At 42.1% G+C, this 24424-nt stretch overlaps 1 protein-coding gene across 8 annotated transcripts in view; it reads left to right on the top strand.

Moving 5' to 3' along the window:
* PCNX1 (pecanex 1) overlaps positions 1 to 16588 on the top strand; it is a 128212-nt gene extending 111624 nt beyond the window's left edge. For all 8 annotated transcript variants that reach the window (XM_056546967.1, XM_056546969.1, XM_056546961.1 and 5 more), the window contains 8 exons: positions 1419 to 1519; positions 3172 to 3322; positions 3830 to 4060; positions 4213 to 4487; positions 4746 to 4954; positions 5768 to 6192; positions 9565 to 9705; positions 14212 to 16588. In XM_056546967.1, the coding sequence (XP_056402942.1) occupies positions 1419 to 1519; positions 3172 to 3322; positions 3830 to 4060; positions 4213 to 4487; positions 4746 to 4954; positions 5768 to 6192; positions 9565 to 9705; positions 14212 to 14352 (1674 nt within the window). In that variant the 3' untranslated portion in view covers positions 14353 to 16588. The remainder of the gene's footprint in view (positions 1 to 1418; positions 1520 to 3171; positions 3323 to 3829; positions 4061 to 4212; positions 4488 to 4745; positions 4955 to 5767; positions 6193 to 9564; positions 9706 to 14211) is intronic.
* Positions 16589 to 24424: the final 7836 nt, after the last annotated feature.

The raw sequence follows: 24424 nt of genomic DNA, 5'->3' as shown, positions 1-24424 counted from the left end.
TAAATCCTAACTGGTCAACATGGACAATAGAGTGTGACTTTATTTAGCCTGTTAGCTAAGACTTTTGTCAGGATTTTGTAATCCATGTTCAGAAGTGATATCGGGTGGTAAGAACCGCATTCTAGGGGGTCCTTTTCAGGTTTCAACAAGACCACGATGGTGGCCTCATAGAGGGACCTAGGCAAGGAACCAGACCGAAAGGACTCTCTGGACATGGATTGCAAAGGACCAAAGAGAGGAGGAAGATATTTAAGATAAACCTCCAGTGGGAGGCCATCAGGGCCAGAAGCTTTACCTTTCGCTATGTCCCTAAGGAGCTCCTCCACCAGGAGATCCCCAACTAAAAAATCCCTATCTTCTACAGACAAGGAAGGAAATTGAATATCATTCATATATAACTCCAGTTCCTCTGAATCATAGCGGACACTGGATTCATATAGGTCGCTATAGAATTGAGTAAAACAGCGAGCTATGGCATCAGTAGCAGTCAATATCTCGCCTGTTTTTGAATGAATCTTCAGAATGGGGGGCAAGGCATTGTTTTGGTTTCCATTTTCAAAATAAAACTGTTTGGTGAAAAAGTTTCCTGTTCATCCTCTCACTTAAGTGTTGCATATATAATCTACCCATTGACAACCACGCATCTCTATTGGCATCCGAGGAGTCAGCAATATACCTAGCCTCCAATTACGAGCATCTAGATGCCAGGTCCTCCTCAGTACGAGAGGATTCCCATTTTAGATAGGTAATACTAGACTTGAGACATCCCGGTAAGTAAGCCTTCAGTCTCACCCATAAGATACTCTGGTCCCTATGATCAACATGAGCACCTAAAAATGCCTGTAACTGGTCGGGAATCCTATATACAGGGACCAGAAGTTACAGCCAAAATGGGGGGAGGTGGAAGAGGTAAGAGAGAGAATAATAGTCAGTGGGGGGAGTGATCTGAGATCGCCCTTGGCTTATAAGAGATCTCTGAGAAAAGACTCAATAGAGGCGGGTTACCATAAGCGAAGTCTATACATGATAAGGCATTACGTTACCCATACTTAGGTAAGAGTAGAAAATGACTAAATAATCAACCAACCGTTTGGCAACTATTTTTATAATCAATTAGTTGCTGATTAATCGATTAGTTGTTTCAGCCCCCTTATTGTATTACACTGTGGAGATGTACATTTATTTTCTTATTCTTATTTAAAATCAACACTTATTGCTTATAGCCACATGATGGGTTATAAGTATTTAATTACGAAGGGTCTGGTGTCCCCCCATTTTGGCAAGAAAGTGCATTGCACTCCTTTTTAGGTCCAGGAATGATGATAACTTGGACTTTAAATGGGGCAGCAGCCTGCATGAACACTACATTCATTCCTTTCCTTTTAATATGGACAATAATATATTTGTTTTCCTCACAGCCTATTGAAGCAGAAAAAGATTCCCCTCTGGTGACACTTTGTTATGGACTTTGTATTTTGGGGAGAAGAGCTCTCGGGACAGCATCTCATCATATGTCTAGGTAAAGTGGACTGGATATTTATTATCCATTTTTTTTCCCCACCATGCTGCAATTCAACATAAAAAACAAAAACAAAAAAAAACTACATTTTAAATCATTGTATGACTAATTGCAAATGTATAAAAGTACAATTGACATCCCTGCACAGTAGATTCTAGACTTTGTCAGCCTATTGTGTTACTTTTGAAAGTCATAATTGGTGATTTTTAGTTTTGCTCTATGCACCATTTTATTTATATTTTATTCTTACTCACTTTAGTCACTGTTTTTGTTGCTGTTTTCCTAATGCAGTGTTGCCACAATTCTTGCTGTATTGTATGATACCTACACTATTATTTACATACAGTTCCTGCCTATTCTTTGCTATGAATTTATGAGTAGGGCTGGGCGGTATGACCAAATGTGTGTATCACGGTATTTTTTAAACTTTTGGCGATTCCACGTTAAATAACGGTATTTCCTAGCCCTCCCCCCCCCCCCCCCCATATTATCAGCCCACATCCCCATCGGGGTAAATACTCACATATATCACCCGCATGTGCTGCCCTCCTCGTCCTGTTTGTTGCGGCCGCCGGCGCTGACGTTCTATACTGTGCGGTATCCCTATGCCCGGGCAGCAAAACGTAAACAAAATAAACTTTAACGCACCTATGTCGGCCTTACGCTGGGGACAGGAACGTCGGACAGCCGTCAGCCTATCACCAGCCGTAACGATGTTCCACCTCGGCTGGTGATAGGCTGAGCCCACTGTTATGTAAGAAGACTGCTTCTTATATGACAGTGGGCTCAGCCTATCACCGGCCGAGGCGGAACATCGTTACGGCTGGTGATAGGCTGACAGCTGTCCGACGTTCCCGTCCCCAGGAAACAAGTGAGGCCGGTACCGGACTAACGGGAGGTGAGTTAAAGTTTATTTTGTTACATTTTTGTTACATTTTTGCAGCCCGGGCATAGGGATACAGCGTACTGTATAGAGCAGTGGTCTCCAACATGCGTCCCTCTAGATGTTGCAAAACTACAACTCTCTGCATCGCCGGTGCTCTCCATCGTCATCATCGCGCTCGCGAAGACGGTCCGGGGATGCAGCGACAGCGATGGAGGGCGACATCCAGGGCAGCGGTGAGTGGCGGGGACAGGTGAGTAATAACCTCCTATACCAGTGGTCTTCAACCTGCGGACCTCCAGATGTTGCAAAACTACAACTCCCAGCATGCCCAGACAGCTGTTGCTTGTCTGGGCATGCTGGGAGTTGTAGTTTTGCAACATCTGGAGGTCCGCTAGTTGGAGACCACTGGTATAGTGTGTCAGCACCGGCGGCCGCAACAAACAGGACGAGGAGGGCAGCGCATGCGGGTGACATGTGAGTAGTACCCTGATGGGGACAGCGTTGGGCTGGGCTAATAATTGGGGGGGGGGGGGGCAGAACAGCGCTCACAGGTCACATAGGATTAGTTCCCCGATGGGGACAGCGCAGCGCTGGGCTGATTCATTCATTCCCGAGGGGGAGGGGCCAAACCGGTATTGCGGTATGGGTTAAAATTCATATCGTGCAGCACAAAAATTTCGGTATTCGGTATGAACCGGTATACCGCCCAGCCCTAGTTATGAGATTGACCTTTTAATATATATATTTTTTCTTTTTCTACTATTAGTAACTTGGAGTCTTTCCTCTACGGTCTACATGCCTTGTTTAAGGGAGATTTTCGCATCTCCTCCATTCGTGATGAGTGGATTTTTGCAGATATGGAATTACTTAGAAAAGTTGTAGTCCCTGGAATCCGAATGTCACTAAAACTTCACCAGGTTTGTTCAGAGGATTTTCTGTAAAGTATTGAAAGTGTGCAGAGCTACAGTAAATCTACTTTCTCACTATTTCCAATGTATGTTTGCCATGTGCGCTATTTACTTAATAGAGGTGAAAAAGTGTCTAGAGATGAGCGAACTTACAGTAAATTCGATTCGTCACGAACTTCTCGGCTCGGCAGTTGATGACTTTTCCCGCATAAATTAGTTCAGCTTTCAGGTGCTCCAGTGGGCTGGAAAAGGTGGATACATTCCTAGGAGACTCTTTCCTAGGACTGTATCCACCTTTTCCAGCCCACCGGAGCACCTCAAGGCTGAACTAATTTATGCAGGATAAGTCGTCAACTGCCGAGCTGAGAAGTTCGTGACGAATCGAATTTACTGTAAGTTCGCTCATCTCTAAAAGTGTCTTTTATTGCTTCCATCAGACCATAATGTTTTTACTAGGAGAGTTGTATGTTGCCAATAATAGTTTTTTTTTCCATTGTTTTTGATTCTCCACTTTAGGATCATTTTACATCTCCAGATGAGTATGATGACCCAGCAGTGTTGTATGAAGCCATCATGTCCCATGAGCAAAATTTAGTCATTGCCCATGAGGGCGATCCAGCATGGAGAAGTGCAGTTCTCTCAAACTCTCCTTCACTGCTGGCCCTGCGCCATGTCATGGATGACGGAACAAACGAATACAAGATCATTATGTTAAATAAGCGCTATCTCAGTTTCCGGGTTATCAAGGTGACCAATTTGTCTTACCCTTTTTACGTTCCGCTGTTCAGTAACATTCATGATGAATGATTTGGCTTATTTTGTATATTGTCATTGTAACCTGCAGACCTCTCTACTCGGTATAAATGCTTCATAAAAACCAATGTGCCCTTTCCTTACAGGTAAACAAAGAATGTGTCCGTGGACTGTGGGCCGGCCAACAGCAGGAGCTAGTTTTTCTTCGGAACCGTAACCCCGAGAGAGGAAGCATACAAAATGCTAAACAGGCTCTAAGGAACATGATCAACTCTTCTTGTGACCAGCCTATTGGATATCCCATCTATGTCTCACCACTAACAACTTCTTACTCTGACAGCCATGATCAGCTCAAGGAAATTCTTGGAGGGCCAATAAGTGTGGCAAATATCAGGAATTTTATTGTTTCTACATGGCACAGGTAAAGGGAGTCTGTTTTATAAGTTTGATCCATAGAAATCCTTGCAGTTGTTATAGAGGAACTGTCGGCCATCTTGGTATGTCTGGTTTAGTAAATTCTTATGTTTCTTTTAAATGGACAGTTTTTATGCTTATTGTTGGAGAACTGGGTACATTTTACTAAAACAGACTTGTCCAGATAACTGATAGGTCTCCTTTTAGTATGTATGATTTGTCATCTTTTATCTTGACATTTTTTGTTCATGTTATTGACATCTAGGTTAAGGAAAGGCTGTGGAGCAGGATGTAATAGTGGAGGAAATATAGAGGACTCTGATGCTGGAGGCGGGACCTCCATAAACAGTAACAACCCTCCTAATGCAAATGATGCTCAAATCAGTGTATCACAAGGGGGAATTCCTGGGGGTACAGGACATGTACAGACTTCACGCCTCCAACCTCCAGGAGTCCCTCATCTATCAACACTAGGTAAGGATGAGCACTGTTTAAAGTATGATTGTGACACATACAATATGACACGGATCAGTTGAAGCAAGGGGTTTCGGGGTACCCTGATACAGCTGTCTGCAGATGGGTGCTCTTTCCTTCTGGAGAGAGAGTTCTGGCTTGGCATTAATCCCGATTAGCTTTTTATATTCCGTAACTGGAGCTAAGCTGATACCAGGGAACATCGCCTTGAAAAGGTGATGTAATTAGCTGATTTGCATATTCCCATATATATATAGATAGATAGATAATTTGTATTAATTAATTAAACAAATTCATGCGCATAGTAGCCGTAAGTTCTTATAAGCACAACTGTTATTTTGAAAACTTTTGAAGTGTCGTAGAGACATGTCAAGAGTTTTGATTAATTGGGTTCTGAGTCTTCAGACCCCTGACGAATCACAAGAAAGAATGAGGAGAGAAGAGTGAGAGACTCCTAAAGTCTAGACCAGTGGTCTTCAACCTGCGGACCTCCAGATGTTGCAAAACTACAACTCCCAGCATGCCCGGACAGCCGTTGGCTGTCCGGGCATGCTGGGAGTTGTAGTTTTGCAACATCTGGAGGTCCGCGGGTTGAAGACCACTGGTTTTAGGGGATTACCTCTGTCATGTGGCATAGAGCCAGGCGATGGCACTCTTGGTGTGAACTTCCTCTAGCTTGTTCTAGCTCTATGACATGTCAGAAGTTTTTTTTTTTGTTTGTTTGTTTTTTCTAAAGTGACAGTGTTGATTTGAAAGAAGACATTATTTATTTATATTTGGATGTTTTTATTTTTGTGTGTGTATGTGTTTTAGGAACCAGCCACAGTTCTCACTCCATGCAATCAAGCCTTGTCCGACATTCCCCCGCTCGTGGCTCTGTAGCCAGTCAGTCATCTTATTGCTACAACAGCCGTCATTCATCCCTCCGGACGTCCAACACAGGATTTGTGCCTTGCAGGCGCTCCTCTACCAGCCAGATCTCTCTTCGAAATCTCCCAACATCCATCCAGTCACGTTTATCCATAGCAAACCAAGCAGACCCCACCAGCCAATCAGTTGTGATTGGCCTTCCTTCTTCTAGCAGCTCCAGCCAGAGTATACCTGCATGCAAGCGGCACACTTTAGTGGGGTTTTTGGGAACTGAAGGGGGAAATCTTATTGAAACACAGTCATGTGGCAATTCTAGTCCAGCAACACACTCAAGAGCCAAAAAAGAAGACGTCATGTACAGAGTACAGGTATGGACAGTTTTGATGTAATATGTTTGTGCATTATATGATACTTCCATATATATATATATATATATATATATATATATATAATATATATATATCATGCTGCCTAGCCACTCCAATTTTGGTTTTAGGGTAGTGGGAGCCTTCAGAGGTTTCCTGTTAGTCTTAAAGGGGTATTCCAGGAAAAAATGTTTTTATATAAATCAACTGGCTCCAGAAAGTTAAACAGATTTGTAAATTCCTTCTATTAAAAAATCTTAATCCTTTCAGTACTTATGAGCTTCTGAAGTTAAGGTTGTTCTTTTCTGTCGAAGTGCTCTCTGATGACACGTGTCTCGGGAACCGCCCAGTTTAGAAGAGGTTTGCTATGGGGATTTGCTTCTAAACTGGGCGTTTCCCGAGACAGGTGTCATCAGAGAGGACTTAACTTCACTTCAGAAGCTCATAAGTACTGAAAGGATTAAGATTTTTTTAATAGAAGTAATTTACAAATCTGTTTAACTTTCTGGAGCCAGTTGATAGATAAAAAAAAAAAAAGTTTTTTCCTGGATAACCCCTTTAACTCTGAGATCCTGCTATTTATTTCTAGGGTTATTTCCTTAACCTATCAGAATCTGCCTATTTTTGCCCAAGGCTAGATTTCCAAGCAACGTATTCTTCAGCCTCAGCTGTACAGTTATTTGTTTTAGAAGGGTTATTCCAGGACCACATGAATATTAAATTAAGGACTAGGACTTCAGTATAATGTAGAAATACTATTATAATGGAGGATTGTGCAAAATATTTGTTGTCTCTTAAACTCTATTAGCCTTCTAATGAGCAGCTCTGGCCTTCATCCATGCTGCTGGCTGTAGCTTCCAATGGCACATTATTGCTTCAGGGCTAGCTGCCATACTGAAAATGGGAGTCTAAGAAGCAGAGCTGTCTCCTAATATATTGATAAGAGCAGCACAGACCACCGTGGCCACTCTGCTCATTACAACCGATAGATTAGTTTTTCTGTGTATCTGCAGTTACACTTCACTTACTCTTCCTCTGGAAATGGACATGTGCTTCGGAGTTTGTTCACACAGGTAAAAAAAAATTTTTTTAAAAAAAGGTAGATTTTTCCTGTGGAAAACATAACAATTTATGCATCAAAATCAGTGCAGCCTTATCTTAGTGTCCTGGTCATCAAAACTATTGACATGTCTGCGTATGTCAATTTTTTTTAATCAATTGGAGTCTCCGTGCTGACACTCCCACCGATCAGGAGAGTGAGCGAGAAGTGTGCAGTAGCTCTGTGATCTATATTCTGCGGCTCCAATGTAAGGTTATGGGGCCTAAGGACGGAGACTGCTGCAAGTTGAGGAGTGAAGTGCACTGCCACAGCCTTGTCCTGCTCATTCTCCTGATTTGTGGGGCAGAAAAATAAATACCCCCTTGTTCTGCCTTGAAGCTTTCATTGAAATCAAAGGGAGCCTTTAATAAACGCTGTGGTGTAAATCTGGATCAAAGTCAGCACTGATTTTAAGGTGGCACTATTTTGCTGTGTGAACAAGCCCTTATAGTAGTCACAGAGCTGTGTTTGTCAGTGGCCATGTGACATTGTTCCAGTTGTAAATGTAAGAATCCAGTGTGATCTTGGCCATGTTCACACAAACGTAAAATGTGCAGAATTTCCGCAGGAAAATACCGGCAGACATTTTGCACATCTGAAAAATCCCACGGGCGCTAGGACCGCTCTGAAATGCGCAGTCTCATAGATGGCAATTCATTTCCTTGCAGAATTCTTTCTGCGAATGCCGGAATCAGAATTTCCGCATGTGTGTACCCGGCATTAAACGGGTACTTCGGTGGCAGAAAGATAAACAGATTTCTTAATTACTTCTATTTAAAAGCCTTAAAGGGGTACTCCACTCCCCAGCTTTCATAACCTTTAGTTCCGAATGCCGGAAGCGGGCTTCGGAGGTCGGCACACCCCCTCAATGCAAGTCTATGGGAGGGGGTGTGACACCCCCTCTGATAGACTTGCATTGAGGGGCCAGAGCATGACGTCACAAGGGAGTGTGGCGACCCCCAAAGCCCGCTCCCAGAGTTCGGAACTACATTTTCCTAATACTGGGGAGTGGATGTCACAGGTGTATTAAGGATTCGGGCTTAGATTCTGCACCCATTCTAATGCATTGGAGTTTTTGGTCCTACCATGTAGAAAATACCTTATGAAAATGAGCATGTACATTAATTCCATATAGAGAAGTGTTCTATTACCCTCAGGAGATTTCCCACAAACATGTTGAACATAACGCTGAAACACAGTGTGAGCATTGTAATCACTGTTGGCCTGAACCAATCTGGCCATTCCATTCTTACCTAGACTCTTAAGGGTGTATTCACATATACAGTATCCTGCTCATATTTGATGACCAGGATTTAAAGATGCAGAGTTCAGTGTAAACTAAATGACTGCACATAGTAGGAAATCTGCAGCTTCAAATCCTGTGCATAAAATATGTGCAGAATACCATATGTGTGAATACACCCTACGGTTGTATTTTACACGCACCGTATTCTGCGCATATTTGATGCACAAGATTTGAAGCCGTGTTCAGTCATTTTTTTAAATCTGCACCTTCAAATCCTGCCCATCAAATAGCGCAGGATACAGTACGTGTGAATACACTCTAAGGGTAGGGTCACATGGGAGCGCATCCGCTTCGGATGGGCAGCCAGCAGTCAGAGCTACGACAGCGCGAGCTCCCTGCTACTGCCGTCACTCTGTGTGTCCATTTGTGACTCTCACCGGCAGTCACCAGCTGACACACACAGCCCGTGTGACCCTACCCTAACACAGATTTTTGTCCAGAGCCTGCAGTTTAGACTCTGAGTCTACTTCCTCCATGGTTGAGATACCTTGAGAATCTTAATGAACCAAGCTTACATGTGTATGGGGAGATTATTAGGAATAGCTGTCAAACAAGCGTTGGTCAACAGCTATTGGATTTATATGGCCTCCTTTAGGCTAGTGGATTATGAGCAGCTTGCCTTCTCCAACCATTTTCTCTCTTAGGCCCCTTTCACAATGCCATTGTGCCCCATCTAGAACTGCCGTTAAAGTATAATTTGTTTATCTTATTATTTTTTGTGCCTTTAACGGCCGTTCTCATGACGGGGCAACAACTGGTCCTGATGGATCCCATTTACTATTATGGGGTCCGTCGGGAATAGCTGGAGAAAAAGACGGCACAAGCAGTATTTTTTTACCCGCTATTCTCCCTGGCACGCTGCCGTGTCATAAACAGAGCCTTACTCACCTTATCGAGGCGCACATAACTGTTGTCTTGTTTTTTCAGTATTCTGAAATGTAAATTAATGTTGTATTTTTACCCTTCATAGATCGTGGATCCAAGCCAGGTGCTTGAAGGGGTAAATATATCCAAAAGAAAAGAGCTGCAATGGCCAGATGAGCTAGTGCGGCTAAAAGCCGGGAAAAACAGCTGGAAAGACTGGAGCCCTCAGGAAGGCATGGAAGGCCATGTAGGTTGCTGCAGTCATTGTGATTACTATTAATATCTCCAAGGGAGAAACTCATATATATATATTTTTTCTTTTTGTTCTTATCCTTGATGACAAATTTACATTGTTCCATCTGTCAGGATATTTTAAATTAATAAAGTATTTTTCTTTTTGTTTGTTGTTGAATAGTTGCTAAAGATGGAGGTTTTTGCTCATCAGACTCTTAATTCCTGTTCCACAAATCTTGGGTTTTACTCAAATTTGTCTTAGGTGGGACAGATTGTTGCACTGCTGCTTTAATAAACAGGGATTACTTGTACATCTGAGTTTTCAGTCCCACATTATTTTGCCAGAAGTTTGGGGGGGGGGGGGGGGGATTCCTATATGAAGAGTCGCCTTTTCTAATCTATACATATAATTTCCAGGAAATGTTTACAGGCTGCTTGACATCTCGCATACACCTTGGGTTCTATTACAAGGGTCAAATATAAACCTAGTTATATAATCTTAGGGCGCCGGTACACATTGCGGTAGACACATGCGGTAACTCTGTTCTTCGCCTTGTTCTTGGTAAAATGTGCAATAAGGCAGTTTTTAAAGGAAGTGTTGTAAAGTGTATTCCTTGAAATGTAAAATGCTTCTATAAAAAATAAAAAGCTAAATATCTTAATATACTTCCCCTTTGTTGTAGAAGATCTCACAATTAAAGGGTGAACGACAACATATCTCCCGTCCACAGGATAGGGGATAAGTGTCTGCATTCATTTCTATTGGACCCCCTACGATCAGACAGCACATGCTCCTCTGAGAGATGGTGTCCTGTTCAGGAGATGGGGGGGGTCTCAGCGGTCGGACCCCTCACGATCAAATAATTATCCCCCCATCCCTTACTTGCCATGTCTCTTGTCTTGTCATTAAGTCCATAAATGGGACACTGTGTATCTGTACGGTAGACCCCTGGGTCCGGCTAGGTTAAGCCCCCCACCCAATATCTTTATTATGTCATAGTACATGGCTTTTATCTATGTTTCTTCATGTCCCTTCATCTGTCTGTCTTGTATGTGTGTGTCTTATATACAATATACAGTGACCCGCCGACCTACGATGGCCCCGACATATGATCATTTCAACATACGATGGCCTCTCAGAGGCCATCGCATGTTGAAGGCAGCATCAACATACGATGCTGTTTATGTCGGGGGCCATCGCATAAATGGTTATCCGGCAGCGCAGACTGCTTCAGCTACTGCCAGATAGCCGTTTAAGGTGCCCCGTGTGGTCCGGTGGGTGTCACTCACCTGTACCGGCGCTCCAGACCATCCTCTTTGGGATCCTCTGCATCGCCGGTGCTCTCCATCGTCGTCATCGCGCTCGCCGTCTCGTCATCCAATAGGAGCGGCGTGCACAGCAACGGGATGACGGCGATGAAGAGACGCAGCAGAGACGGTCCGGGGGACGCAGCGACAGCGATGGAGGGCGACATCCAGGGCAGCGGTGAGCGGCGGGGACAGGTGAGTAATAACCTCCTATACCAGTGGTCTTCAACCTGCGGACCTCCAGATGTTGCAAAACTACAACTCCCAGCATGCCCGGACAGCCGTTGCTTGTCCGGACAGCCGTTGCTTGTCCGGGCATGCTGGGAGTTGTAGTTTTGCAACATCTGGAGATCCGCAGGTTGGAGACCACTGTCCTATACTTTACATTGCACGGATCCCTCAACATACGATGGTTTCAACTAATGATCGATCATTTGGAACGGATTACCATTGTATGTTGAGGGACCACTGTACTAAAATGATGACTCCTAAAGGCGTGTGTTTGCTGACCAGATGTTTTTGTGACAGACTACAAGTATTAGACCATTGATTCCCAACCAGGGTGCCTCCAGCTGCTGCCAAACTACAAATCCCAGCATGCCCGGACAGCCGAAGGCTGTCCGGGCATGCTGGGTGTTGTAGTTTTGCAGCAGCTGTAGGCACCCTGGTTGGAAAATACTGTATTAGACCCATGCAGTGTCTCCACCTCCCTTGTGGACTAGTATAGCTTGTTACACTGTGTATTGAATCTTAGAATCATTGTTACTTGAATCATATAAAGCATCATATTTACCAAGTACAAATGAAGCACAGAGCTACTGCATATGGATAGCTGTGTGTATGGGCACCCATAGGGTATATTTGCATGGTGTACTCAGCTGCACCTCTGGTGCGGTAGTACCAGTGCATTTTTATGCCACACAATCTGCCCTGTGCAAATATACGCTGAAGATTAGAGACAAAATGACAACTTTAAAGTTATAACAAATAAAAAAAGGGGGGCTCAGCCTAAGGGTATGTTCACACTGCGGAACTGTAGCTGAATCTCCGTTCGCGGAATTCAGCGAGCGGAGATTCAGCCTGGCAGCCGGCGGCGGCGGAAGGACCGTGTGGCACTGCGCCTTCACCATTGACGGCTATGCAGTGCTCACGGACTTCCACGCAAAGAATGAACATGTTCTTTCTTTGCGCGGAACAATTTCAGCGGCGCAATTGTCTGCCGCTGAAATTCCGCAGTGTGAACGGGTCTCGCGGAAGACCCATTCACACAGATGCTAACGTTCACTGTGAGGAATTTTACTCGCGGAATTCCGTGGGTAATTCCCCAGTGTGAACATACCCTAATATGTGATGCAGGGTGCTACAATGGTATATAAAACATACTACAGAAAATCCAAGAACAAAGAAGATAACATACAAATGTGCACACCCAAAATTAGACAAAATAAATCATTTTATGGCATAAAATAATTTTATCTATCTTCTCTCATTTTGGGTGTGCACATTTGTATGGTATCTTCTTTGTTCTTGAATTTTCTGCAACTTTTAAGTTATGTCTACCCTTTCCAGCCAACCTTATTATTTGACCCCATGTATCTCAAGTAAAGACACTTTATTAAAGGGGAACTCCGGTGGGGGAAAAAAAAACATTTTCTTTAAATGAACTGGTGCCAGAAAGTTAAACAGATTTGTAAATTAAATCTTAATCCTTTCAGTACTTATTAGCTGTATGCTACAGAGGAAATTCTATTCTTTTTTTAATTTCTTTTTTTTGTCTTGTCCACAGTGCTCTCTGCTGACACCTCTGTCCGTGTCAGGAATTGTTCAGAGTAGCATAGGTTTGCTATGGGGATTTTCTCCTGTTCTGGACAGCTCCTGATAACGGGCATCAGGTGTCAGCAGAGAGCACTGTGGACAAGACAAAAAAGAAATTCAAAAATAAAATAATTTCCTCTGTAGAATACAGTTGCTAATTAGTACTGGAAGTAAGATTTTTTTTAATAGAAGTAATCTTTTTTAATAGACAAATCTGTTTAACTTTCTGGCACCAGTTCATTTAATATAAAATGTTTTCCACCGGAGTACCCCTTTATTTTTAATTACCTGTGCTTTAGGATGTGGTTACAGACCACATACAAACTCTGCGTCCTCTGGTCTTGCAGTCATACTAATAATCCTTTCCTTCTGCCACCTACTATTTGTGAACCTACCAAATGTTTGTTAGCAGGAAGGTAGTGGCAGCCTGAAAGGGAATATGTGTGCGTGGTCAGGATTACACAGTTAGATTTTAGTCTGTTACCATGGAGATGTATAGGTTTGCATAAGATCTGCAGACTTCAATTGGGACAGAGTTTTTGCAGAGCTGCAGATAGCTTGTCATAACACTTAGGACTTCGATCTCCTAATTCAGGTTAGAAAAGGGAAAGTAAAGGCAATGTATACTTTGCGGCAAGCCCTAACAGGCAAATATCGATGCCTGTTTTTGTTATAGTCAATAAAAATTTTATTTATATATATAATGTGTGTTTTTTTTTATATATATATATATATATATATATATATATATATAGAGACACACACACATAATCACATAATATATCCCAGTATTTTATAAAGTTAAAGGATACCTCTGGGATGTACAACTTATCCCCTATCCTAAGGATAGGGGATAAGTGTTAGATTGCGAGGGGTCCGACTGCTGGCGCCCAACGTGATCTCCCAAACAGAGCCCCGACTCCCTGCATGGAACGGGCATTTTCGACAACGGCCGGAAGCGGCGACAGACACCCCCCCTGCATACAGTTCTATGGCAGAGCCGGAGCTCTTCCATAGAACTGCATGGAGGGGGCGTGTCTGCCGCAGCTTCATGCTATGGTCGAAAACGCTTGTTTCATGCAGGGAGTCGGGGCTCTGTTCGGGAGATGGCAGGGGGCCCCAGCGGTCGGACCCCCCCCCTCGATCTAACCTAACACTTATCCCCTATCCTTATGATGGGGGTATAAATTGTACATCCCAGAGTTATCCTTTAACAATGTATAATAAGCTATGTACAGTAAAACAATTGTATTGATTGAATCTCCATGTCAAAAGGACCAAATGATATGTGAGCAACTTCATAAGACCGCCATCTAACGCTAGTGTCTCTCTCTCTTGATCTCTTCCCCTCCCCCTCTTTCTCTCTCGCTCTGTTCTTTTGTGTCGCTTTCCACAGGTAATTCACCGCTGGGTGCCTTGCAGCAGAGACCCTTGTAATAGGTCCCACATTGACAAAACTATCCTGCTGATTAAGATTGAGGACAAATATGTTGCTGTGATTGAGACTGGGGTGCTTGAGCTTGGGGCCGAAGTGTGATTCTGCAGTTCAGTCATCTTTTGAAGCTTTCAGTCAGTAATGAACTTTTTACTGTTTGGGGACAGAGTTCAAGATGGAGAAGGGCTCTGACATAGCCCAAACGTGTAAAATTATACTTTTTCAGCATTTTGTTTTAATAACCTACAGATGTTCACCTGCATAAAGAGTTTAAACCGAAAAAAAAATAACTATAAGACCATTATCTTATATGTACAATGAAATAATGCTATGCATTTCATATGCTTTAAGTCGGAAACCTATTGAATTTCTCCATGCAGAATATGATCTTCATATTTTTCTAATTTATTTGCCAAAAACTATTACCATGTCTCATACTGTAGCATGTTGCCTTTTTTTTTTCCCACATTACATTTCCTTCAAATGTTCGGATTTTGTTTTTTCATTTATTTTGTACGCTGCATTGTTTTTTGTTTTTTTTTGTTCCCTTATTTTTTTTATTTAGGAAACTGCACTAAAACCATTTTTCGTACAACAGTGCACTAAGAGAAAAGAAATCTGATATTTGTCAGTGTTTATTTATAAATATATAAATATATATAAATATACAAAAATAACATAATTTAAATTGATTTTTATGGAATTTAAGCCCTCCTGACCCTTTTTCCTCCCCCTTGTCCTAAGAATCGTTCCTATACCTGGTTTTTGCCATCGAGCAGTGGCTTACTGTAGCCATTCCTTCAGTTTTCCTAAAAATAAAATGCAGTATTCCCAGAAAATGCCTGCTTGTAATCTGCTGCATCACATTGTATGTGTATGTCTTACTTTCAGGAAAGGGTGCAAATGTTGTACACCTTCAGCACTAGACATGCATCCATATATACAGTTATAGTCCTTTACTAAAAACCAGAACATACTATTGAACCCGAACATGCTACTTTCTCCATATCAGAGGGGATATTGGAAGTAGTTTGAAAGGATCATCCTGGAGAAGTTTCATTTTAGTATAAGGGTATGTTCACACTGCAGAATTAGGTGAGTAGAATTCCGTGCTGTGAAAATTATCATCAGTGTGAATGGGTCTTCTGCGAGAACCGTTCACACTGCGGAATTTCAGCGGCGGACAATTCCACAGCTGAAATTGTTCCGTGCAAAGAAAGAACATGTTCATTCTTTGCGCGGAATTCCGCGAGTACTGCATAGCCGTCAATGGTGGTCAGTGCCCCGTGGTCCTACCACCAAAAGCGGTGGCGGTCGCCTGACTGAATCAACACTCGCGAAGATTCTGCAGTGTGAACATACCCTGAACCCCTGTGACTATAGTCCTAATAACAAACGTTCGCACATTGTTAAAGTTATGAAAATGATTGGATCATTGGGTTTTGAGTCCAATTTTCTTGGGTACATTGAAAACATACATATTCCATGACCTCTTGGATGCAAAGTTTCATCTAATCCATGAAATCTATAGTATTTTGACTCCAGGCACATCAGTTTATTATACAAACAAAGGCCATACTTCTTGTTGCTTTGGAAGAAAAAAAAGAAGCCTTTAATCTGAGGAACACTTCTGTCGCTATGTAAACATATCCAGACTTCTTCTTCTTTCCTATTCCCCTCCTCCTCGTTACTTCCTTCTATATAAAATGGACGTTTTGAGTATTTATAACTGTGACAATGAATTATACATGTGTTGTCAAATATGTTGGTTTATTAGATTGATATCGATTTTCAGGATGTGAGAATACCTTGTAGCCATGTGTTTTAATACGATTCTTATACCCCCTTGCCTCAATTTTTCTATATAAATTGATGCTTTTGAGTTAATTGGCCTCCAGAAAATGTGGTCGACACAAGAACGGCCCATTTTAATATGAATGTTTTGGATATTTTTTATTTTTTACATTGCCTTTACTTTCCATTTTTTCAAATCCTTGAAATATTCTTATTTATTTGGAACATTTTCATTTTGTATTCAGTTAGGTATAGAAGCTCAGGAAAAGCTGTGTGTATTGATCATTTTGCTATGTTTCTTGTGCTGTTTAGAAACTTGGGCGACATGCCGAATATTGGAATGTTATCAGTTGATTACAAAATATTTAATTTAAAAGAAAAAAAAACTGAACACTACGTGACCGTGCGTTAATATTTATTTAATTTGTTGCTTGTGTTCATTGTGTTAACTTTATCAATCGTTTTTTGAGTTTGTACAAGCGAAGTGCTTTGGATACAAAATTATATAAACATTCAAATCTCCAACTGTGACCTCACATTTCCTGAATGATGTCATTGACAAGCCAAAGTCTCTCGAAAAAAAAGAAGGTTCTGACTTTAAGTGATGACAAATGGTTTGTAGTAAGTTCATATGAATTGTTCCTATTGGCCACCATGGGGTACCCTATAGGTGGCCTTCTGCAGTGCATGTTTGGAACGCTCTATATTCATTATTCTGTATGGATTCACCCTTAGCTGTCCTATTTACATTGGGGATTCAAGAGGGCATCTAAAGAATATAAGTTTTATAAATAGGGATGCACCGTAAGGGAAATTTTTGTCCGAAACCGAAAATTTTGGCTATGCTTGGCCGAAAACCGAAACCAAAAATGCATTGCCCCGCCCACTTTTTTTTTTGCAGAACTTTGACCTCTAACTTTTATTTTTCTGTATGCAGGAATGTTTGAGGGCTTATTTTTTGCTTATTCACTTTTATTAAAACTTTTTTTTTTTCTTACACTTTTCTAGTCCTAGACAAGTATTTCCCAACCAAGGTGCCTCCAGCTGTTTCAAAACTACAACTCCTGGCATGCTGGGAGTTGTAGTATTGCAACCACTGGAGGCACCCTGGTAGGAAACACTGTCCTAGACTATATATTGCAATCTTTAGATTGCAAATACAGATCAGCGTTATCTGTGATCTACTTCTCTGGTCTACTAGATGGCAGGCCAGAGAAGAAGACCCTACAATGTCAGCAGGAGGCAGCTGAGGAGACCTCCGGCCACCATTTTAGCTGATCTGATCCCCGCGCCCATGCTGTGGGCGATCACATCAGCCACCGGAACCACCACAGATATTGTGATCGATAATGGTATGAATAAAATACATGGTACCTAAAAATACCTACTGCATCCGAATCTGATTCCTCGACTTCCAAGGCAGCGCCACCGCGAGTCCTTTTTATCTTCCACATCCACGTGATCAATAATGATCACGGCATCTGAGGGGTTAATGCCGGAAATCGGCACGATCGCTGATGTCCGGCATTACCAGCGGGTCCTTGGCTGCTGAAAACAGTCGGGATCCGCGGTCTCTGCTAGCGCAGCTCCAGCACTCGTGTCATAGCCACAGCGGGACTCAGAGCATACAGGCATGTCCTGGTGCGCGAAGTCCCTGGCGCCCAGGGCGTACCTGTGTCATTTAGGGGTTAGGCCACGCCCCCCAGAATTTTTGACCCGGAATTCCATTAGGTGAAAATGCAATAAGGGGAAATTTCGGTGCATCCCTATTTATAAATATATTTTTGCCCATGGAAAAAAAATTTCTTGAAGGTAGGTGTCTTATACTACTCCAAGATAAATAAATATATACACACATACACTCTCTCTTAGGATACATAGATATGTGTGAAATCACCCCCTCTTTGAGGCAAAACGGAGCCACGCTGTATGAGCAGCTCTTGTTTTGGCAGACCTAAACTGTTCATCTGAACGGCTGCTGTGTAATGCTACTGTAGTAGCTTTTGTATTAGATGTAGCATTAAAGAAGAAGTATCATGGACCAAGTCACAATTTTTTTTTTCTATCATGTGAAAGTGCATCAGCTCACCATGCTGACAATCTGCTCCTCATGTATCTCACCCTCTCCCTTCTCCTGCAATCCCCTCTGAAAGATCAGTACTTCCTGGTCCATGGAGGTCCCTGACTTCCTGTCTCCCATAATGCCTTTCAGTTCATCATAGAAGTAGCCCAGCCTAGACCAGTGCTTCCTAACCAGGGTGCCTCCAGCTGTTGTGAAACTACAACTCCCAGCATGCCTGGGAGTTTTAGTTTTGCAACAGCTGGAGGCACCCTGGTTGGGATACACTGACCTAGACACTGATCACTTTCCTAACAGCAGGCTCAGTGTTTCCCTTCCCCTGCTTCTATTCTCAGGACATCCTTCTTTCAGACTGACCTGCTGTCAGATTGTAATCAGTGCAGGGGAAAGCAGGGATCTCCCCCTCCCCCTCTGCTTCTTCTTGGGACATTGGGACATCGTTCTTGCTGTTATAAACACTGAGCTGGCTGTCAGATGCTTCCCTGCCGAGGAGATGAAGACATGTGCTCAGCTCACTGGGGCTTCTATGATTGGCTGAAGCTGCACATGGGAGGTGCCCTGGCCGTGCACAGAGCTGGCTAAGCTGCAGAACTATGGGAAATTGTGACATCACGGCCCCCAGCATAATGCAGCTCAATGGGGGGTCGCAAGTCATCAGAACAGGGAGCTGCTGAACTTCCTCTCTGAACAAAGAAGCTAGAAAAACAGGTTTTACTTACAAGATGGGTGAAGTCAGTGATTTACAAAGTGATATAACTTTTGCTTCTGCATTTAAAACACAATACTTTTTCTACATGGGACTTCTCCTTTAAAGGCATTCTCCAGGAATAGAAAAACGGCTAATTTCTTCCATAAGCAGCACCACAGCTCCTCATGTTGTGTGTGTGGTATTACAACTTGAACTTGGCTCCATTCATGGCAATAGTACTCGGCTGTAATACCACACGCAACCTGGAGACAGATGTAGGCCTTTTTTTTTTTCTTTTTTTTTTTTTGTGTGTGTGAATATGGCCTTAAAGTGTTAAAAAAATAATAATAATAATTTGACTCATCATTGACTGCTTAAACTGATGTAACCATGGGTTAAAAGCCAGAGAAGTGCACAGCAGCACTCTTCACTACCCGGCCGGCCACTCTGTCCAACTTATTTACTTCATAGACTAATAAAGTGAATGAGTCTGATTTAAACGGCAGGTGGTGGAGTAAAGCCCTCTATTGCAGTGGGTCTCAGGACTGAGTGAGATCTAAACTTTTGACATGTTTAGAAGACTTGTCATAAGGCAGTAACTCATTAAGGTTAAGTTTCAACTTGGTTTTTTGTGGGCCAAAAAAACGCAAGAAAAAACACGACACAGCATTTTCCTGTGTTTGGCATTTTTTTTTCTTGCATTTTTTCTGGCGTTTTTTGCCTTTGAGTGGAAATTGCATTTTTGGCCCCTTTGTTTTTTTAAAAATTTGTTGGGTACCAAAAAATAAAATAAAATAGAATGCAGTAGTGATGGAAGATATGTATATTTTTTTATAATGAAATTTTAATTAATTTTTAAACAGGGATCAATTTATGTGGGCGGGCAGGGCACAAAATGTAGCTGACAATAATAAAAATGTAGAGTATGTTTTTAACTTTTTTTTTTGGGCTCTTATTTTTTATATTTTTAGGTAGTAGTAGTACTACTACTCCTAGAATTGAACACACTGTTCCATGATGGCAGTAGTAGTTCCTGTATTAATAGACAGATCGCCCCGGGTGTCACTCCTGACACCTGATGCGATCGCACGTAATATAGCAGAGATGCTGAGTGGCTCTATACAGTGCTCACATCTCTGCACTATACTCTGGGCCGGCCAGTGATGTGAGTAGAAATTCACATCACTCATTCATATTTTCCACCCAGATTGGGGATTGGCCGGATGGTGGCAGCCTATCACCGCTCTCATAGGGAAATATGAATGGTGAGTGGTGAGAGTACAGAGCAAAGATGTGAGCGCAGGAGAAAGCCGATCCGCATCTCAGGGATGAAGGATGATCGCAGGGGGTGTCAGGAGTGACATCCGCTGTGGTCAGTCCTTAACTGCAGGTACTACTGCTACCAACATGGAGCAGAGTGTGCTCCATGCTGGGAGCTATAGTACCTGCAGTTAAGGAAAGTTCACAGCGGATGTCACTTCTGACACCCAATGCGATCCTCCTGTATAATGTATAGATGCGGCCGGCTGCTCTTCTTTGGTCCCCTGTACTGCCGTATATATACACCTATTCTTATTTCCCACAGAGAGTTGTGATTGTCTGGAATCATCTGGCCAATCACAACTCTCTGCGGGAAATATGAATAGGTGCATATATACGGCAGTAGAGGGGACCATAGAAGAGCGGCTGCATCTATACATTATACAGGAGGATCGCAATGGACCCGGGGCGATCTATCAATTAGTACAGGTACTACAACTCCCATCATGGAACAGTGTGTTCCATGCTGGGAGTAGTAGTACTACCTAAAAAATGTAAAAAGGAAAGGAAAAAAGTGAAAAACCACACACTACACTTTTATTATTGTCTGCTACATTTTTAGTGTTCTGCCCGCACACATAAATTGATCCCTGTTTAAAAATGTATAAAAATTTCATTATAAAAAAGATAAATTTCAAATAAATACAATTTTTTCCATCACTACTGTATTTTTTATGTTTTTTTTTATGGTACCCTATGAAATTTTATTTTTTTTAAAAAAGGTATCGCCATCACTTTTTTTGATCGCTAAAGTAAAAAAAAAAAAGAATAAAAACCGCCTGCAAAAAACACCAAAGTTAAAACCCACATATCGTTTTTCTTGGCTGTTTTTTTTTTTTTATTTTATTTTATTTTTTTTACTCTTATAGACTTCTATGGGAGAAAAACGTCACTTGAGTTGTGAGCATGATTTGGAACGAACACATTCCCTTTAAGCCCAAACTTTAAAGGGGTTGCCCCACCAATAGCTCTTATCCAGAGGGGCTTAAGTTCTGTACTCGACATCAATTGCTCCATTCTGACAGGATACTTGGGACCCCCCTTCTCCTAAACATAAGAGTTAATGGTGTGACAACATTTAAATAATTTGCGATAAACCAATCTAAAATGATGTGCTTTGCGATCCTTACATATACTGTACGTAACTGAGGCTTCCCCAAATCTAACTTTGACTAAAGCTTTTTTGCTTGCAGAATGGGAACTGATCTTGTCTTAGGATGCATTCCCACATGGCGTATTTTGCTGCGTATTTGCTGCGTATTTGGTGCTGCGTATTTTCCTACCCATTGACTTCAACAGGGAAAATAAAATACGCAGCAGCAAATACGCAGCAAATACGCCGTGTGGGAACGTACCCTTAGGCAGTAAATACTGCACAGAGGTATTGATGTGATGATTACCCGGATGGCAGTGGGTATTGTCCTGTACATGCACCAGTCAAGTTCACAGCCTATTTACAACACTTCACTGCTGGGTTATTAAAGTACCATCTTCTCCTTTGTATTGGTTTACAGTGAAACTTCTTTGAGGCAAAATGACATTGAAATGTGAGTATTGTCTTCTCAAATATCTGGTGAAGTTGAAAATCTGTCATACAAAATCTGTTCCGGATAGGGGGGGATTGAATGACTGCCTGTATGACTAAATGAGAGCCTGAATGTCTGGTCTCGGTGCCTGGTCGGCAGCCCTGATACATATATAGTAATGGAGAAAGGCTTCAGCGAGAGCGCCGGCTTTGGAATGGCGCAGGACCAGGTCCTGCGCCATTCCAAAGCCGACGATCTCGCTAAAGCCTTTCTCCATTACTACGTTCTACTTAGCCTGCTGGCTGCGGACAAATATTGGTATCGCTGCATGCAGAGTTATTTCCCTCTAAACCAAAATTGTACCATAAAAACTACAGATTGCAGTGCAGAAAGTGAACACTCACATAGCAGAAAAATTGGTTATAGGGCTCATGATAGGCTAATTTTAAACACACTTATTTTGTTACCAAAAAAAAAAAAAAGCAAAAGTCAATTTTTTTTTTTATATGATGGAAATGCTATGCAACTATAGGTATCTGTGTAATCGTGTTGACCCACAGAATCAAGATAACATGTCAGTTTTACTGTAAAGTGTGCTGTGTAGAAAGCAAATTAGCAATCACATTTTGCAAAATAATACAAAGAAAAAAACAGGCGTCCTGCACTCACCGTCCAAATTCTGATCAAACAGCTCCCATCTCGGGATGGTCCGTCCGGCACATCAGGCAAAGATAGAGTGGGGCGCTCTGAGCGCCCCACTCTATCTTTGCCTGATGTGCCGGACGGACCAGCCCGAGATAGGAGCTGTTTGATCAGAATTTGGACGGTGAGTGCAGGACGCCTGTTTTTCTTTGTATTATTTATTACACTGATTGGGTTTCCTATCGTCCTAGCACCGCCGTCAGCTGACTTATTCTGGTGCGCGTTCGGGTGTGATACTATCCATCTCGTGGAGCTGGAATCATTCAGGTATCGGTGCCACTATATTAGTTTTCTTTTTGTGGACATTTTGCAAAAGAGCAAATAACTGGGTTTGGGTTTTTTCAATTTTCCCCACCAATATTTTTATTGTTTTTTTTTTCAAACATTTTATAGTCAAATAGAAGGTGTAATTGCAAAGTTGCACATAGTTCTGTGAATAGTAACAATGGGGGACATGTATCAAAGATTTTACCCCTGTTTTGTGTGTATTTTTTTGCACAAAATTTTGCGCAAGCCCTTTTTTTGCGCACGTTTTTTTAGAGCATGTCCTCCAGATGTGGCTGAATCAGGGTACCTTGGAGTGACATCTATAGTACACATGGATTTATTAACTGCGTACTTTTTTTTTTACACCAAAAATTTTGCCGCAAGAGCTGTTTTTTTTGCGCAAATATAAGCCATCTTGGACTTAACGTAGCAAGATGCTCTAAATCATTGATTCTATGTTCCAAAGAGTGGATTTAGGAGATGACTATATTTACCAGCAATTTATGAAGCTCATTGCACTTGATTGATAAATTTAGCGCTTCTGCACATAATTTAGAATTCGGGAAAAGGGGTAAAATGCTTCTACCATACACAAATAATGATACATGTCCCCCAATGAGTTTATTTTTTAACCTCTTAAAGGAGTACTGCAGCCACAGACACTTATCCCCTATATGCAAGATAGGGGATAAGTGTCTGATCGAGGGGGCTCCGACCGCTAGCCTCTGTGCGGCTATTGCGCGTGTCGTCTACCTCAGTGAGGTCGACGATACGCCTCCATACAGCTCTATGGGAGAGGCGGGTTGCACAAATGCTTCATCTGCGCCTCTCTCATAAAGATACATAGAGGGGGCGTGTCAGCTGCTGCGTCTTGCTGCGGGCGACACGCCTCGTGCACTGGAGAGCCACAGCAGAGCCTGAGCCCTGTACAGGAGATCGCGGTTGGCTCCTGCGTTTGGACCCACCACGATCAGACACTTATCCCCTATCCTGCGTATACGGGAAAAGTGTTCTATGGCTGCAGATCTCCTTTAAGGATGAATGGTGTATAGATAGATATGTCCTTGCATAATGGTACTCAGCTGAGTGGACAGCAGGAGGGCCCTTACCTGCCTCCTCGCCGTCCGATCGGTGCTTTGATGCTGCAGCCAGCCATGGCAGGCTAGAGCAGCAGAGCCCCAATAACACTAATAAATGCTGAGCCAAAGCTCAGCATTGAACAGTGTATGCAATCACAAGATTGTATGTTATAGCCCCCTCTGGGGACTAAAAAAAAAAAAGTTAGTAAATGTGAATAAGCCCCTCCCCTTATAAAAGTTTGGATCACCCCCCTTTTCCAATTTTTAAATTAATGTAATCAAAAATAAAAAATTGTGTGGTACTGCCTCGTGCGTAAATGCTCAAGCTATTAAAATATAATGTAAAGTAAATTGGTATTTTTTTTATGTGTACGCTATCGACCGTGCAAAGTCCAAAATTGTGCATTTTTGGTCACTTCATATACCATAAAAATAATTAATAAAAAGTGATCCAAAAGTCCCATCAAAACACACATGGTACCGATAAAAAAAAAACTACAGATCACGGCGCAAAAAATTAGCTCTCATATAGCCCCATATGCAGAAAAAAAATACATAAATTGGGTATCCTTGTAAACGTATGGACCTACAGAATAAAGATAAGGTGTAAGGTGTTATTTTTTACCGAAAACTGCACTGCGTACAAACAGAAGCCCTCTACAAAATTGTGTTTTTGCTGCAAATTTTGTTATAAATTAAGTGATGTCATTACAAAGTA

Source organism: Hyla sarda, chromosome 11 (genome assembly GCF_029499605.1).
Source record: "Hyla sarda isolate aHylSar1 chromosome 11, aHylSar1.hap1, whole genome shotgun sequence".
NCBI lineage: Eukaryota > Metazoa > Chordata > Amphibia > Anura > Hylidae > Hyla > Hyla sarda.
The sequence above is the reverse complement of the archived record's forward strand: the minus strand, read 5'-3'. Positions and strand labels throughout refer to the sequence as shown.